The sequence below is a fragment of the Arachis duranensis genome, chromosome 3 (assembly GCF_000817695.3).
Source record: "Arachis duranensis cultivar V14167 chromosome 3, aradu.V14167.gnm2.J7QH, whole genome shotgun sequence".
Taxonomy (NCBI): Eukaryota; Viridiplantae; Streptophyta; class Magnoliopsida; order Fabales; family Fabaceae; genus Arachis; species Arachis duranensis.
In genome coordinates, this window is record NC_029774.3 from 121,917,694 (window position 1) to 121,920,343 (window position 2,650).

The following is a 2,650-nucleotide window of genomic DNA, read 5'->3' on the forward strand; positions in this document are numbered from 1 at the left end:
CACTCAACGAGGCGACTGCTATAAGTCCAAGCCTTGCATCATTTCTGCTCCCAGTGGTAGGCTTCCTCTGCATTTTCTCCCCACTCTTCCCTTTCTTTGCTAATCGCTTGCTACAAGAGTGCCATGGCTGCCTCCGTCTCCACAGTCGGAGTTGTGAACAGAACCCTAGTACGATTCAGTCTCTTACACTCTACTTATTTGATTTTATACAAATATAGTATTAATTAAGTATTGCATTGCAGCTGAGCTTCAATGGATCAGGAGGAGGAAGCTCGGTTCCAAGCTCAGCGTTCTTGGGAAGCAGCTTGAAGAAGGTTCAGTCGAGAATCCCAAACATGAAGGTGAGCCCTGGATGCTTGAAGATTGTGGCGGAGAAAGAGATAGACGAGGAGAGCCAGACAGATGGAGACAGATGGAGGGGTCTGGCATACGATATATCGGATGATCAGCAAGACATCACGAGGGGGAAGGGTATGGTCGACAGCCTTTTCCAAGCCCCTATGCAAACCGGAACTCACTACGCTGTCATGAGCTCTTATGAGTACCTCAGCCAGGGGCTTCGCCAGTCAGTCTCTCTTATTCATTAACTCCCACCTTCTTTCTTTCTTTCTTTCTTAACCTCATTCATTCATTCATTCTCTTATTCTTATTCACTAGGTACGGCGACCTTGACAACATGCTTGATGGCTTCTACATTGCCCCTGCTTTTATGGACAAGCTTGTTGTTCACATCACCAAGAACTTCATGACCCTCCCCAACATCAAGGCATGAATCTCTTACTTACTTATTTTCACACCTCATTCAATCAACTAATATTTGAGCATACAGGTTCCTCTCATTCTTGGTATCTGGGGAGGCAAGGGTCAAGGAAAGTCGTTCCAATGTGAACTTGTTTTTGCCAAGATGGGAATCAAGTGAGTTGATAGCTTACACACACAACTACTAGATAGAATACTGTATCATTCCGTTTAATTAATGAATGTATATATGCAGCCCAATCATGATGAGTGCTGGAGAGTTGGAAAGTGGAAACGCAGGAGAGCCGGCCAAGCTGATCAGGCAGAGATACCGTGAGGCAGCAGACATGATCAAGAAGGGGAAGATGTGCTGCCTCTTCATCAACGATCTTGACGCAGGAGCTGGTCGTATGGGCGGAACCACCCAATACACAGTCAACAACCAGATGGTCAACGCCACCCTCATGAACATTGCTGACAACCCAACCAACGTGCAGCTCCCCGGTATGTACAACAAGGAGGAGAACGCACGTGTCCCCATCATCGTCACCGGAAACGATTTCTCCACTCTCTACGCTCCTCTTATCCGTGACGGTCGTATGGAGAAGTTCTACTGGGCTCCCACAAGGGAAGACCGTATTGGTGTCTGCACCGGTATCTTCCGTACCGACAATGTTCCCGCCGAGGACATTGTCAAGCTTGTTGACACTTTCCCCGGCCAATCCATTGGTAATTAACTAAATCTATATACATACTTGTGTTGTGTTGTTTAATTCTAAGCAACTCTGATGTGAAATGAAATTATAATGTACAGATTTCTTCGGTGCACTTCGGGCTAGAGTGTACGACGACGAAGTTAGGAAGTGGATCTCAGGAGTTGGAGTGGAGGGAGTTGGAAAGAAGCTTGTGAACTCAAAGGAAGGACCACCAACATTTGAGCAACCAAAGATGACACTGGAGAAGCTGTTGGAGTACGGAAACATGCTTGTGCAAGAACAGGAGAACGTGAAGAGAGTCCAGTTGGCTGACAAGTACTTGAATGAGGCTGCTCTTGGTGACGCCAATGCAGATGCCATCAACAGTGGAGCCTTTTTCGGCGCCCAGACATAATTCATCATGTTTCTTAGCATTTTCGTTTCTGTTATTACGTGCACGAACAACAACATGCTAAGTGTACAATAATTTTTCTTCTCTTCTCTTATCCTCTTTTATATTCTGGATTCCTGTCCTCTATAATTTTGAGTTATATTTGTCTACCATGTTACTGAAATCCACTTATCTGCCCTTCTCTTTAATTTCTCTGCCTATGTTACTCTATTCTACATATCGAATTCATTCGGAACAGATATCTTCTTTCAAATTCACTGCTAAACTTATCGAGTTTCTTCCCTCCAATTTCAAACAAACATCGCTGTGATTATCAAACGCATGTGGAAGTAACGCTGCTTAGTTACATATACTCAGCTTGTTTTTTAAGCACGAAAAGGAAAAGGGAAATGCTAACACTAATATTTTATTGAAATTGATTTAAATGTTAGATGGATATATAACAGAAAATTATTAGTTAGCTAACAACAAATCCGACGTTAGTTTTATTTTAATTTTATTTTGGGTCATATAACAGGCAACATAAACATTTCTGGAATTATATATCATAAATAATAATTTAAACTTTAATATGAAATTTATTACTTTAATACTTGGTCTTAATTCAATTCAAATTTTATATTATTTTTAATTATTCTATCAAAATAATTATATAACTGATAAAATTTTATTAATTTTTCGTCAAGACGATATTATCTCTTTAAAATAAAATCGATCTCATTTTAATAAAATTTTATTAATTTTTCGTCAAGACGATATTAATATAAATTTTAATTTTAAATTAATTATTTTTTATGATTATCAA

At 40.3% G+C, this 2,650-nt stretch overlaps 1 protein-coding gene across 1 annotated transcript; it reads left to right on the forward strand.

Annotated features, from left to right (window-relative positions):
- LOC107480855 (ribulose bisphosphate carboxylase/oxygenase activase, chloroplastic) lies at nt 1-2,033 on the forward strand. Its single transcript, XM_016101047.3, has 6 exons — nt 1-168; nt 243-565; nt 658-766; nt 830-915; nt 995-1,467; nt 1,553-2,033. Exons 1-6 carry the CDS (start codon nt 124-126, stop codon nt 1,846-1,848), a joined length of 1,332 nt encoding a protein of 443 aa, XP_015956533.1. The 5' UTR covers nt 1-123; the 3' UTR covers nt 1,849-2,033.
- The last annotated feature ends 617 nt before the right edge of the window (nt 2,034-2,650 follow it).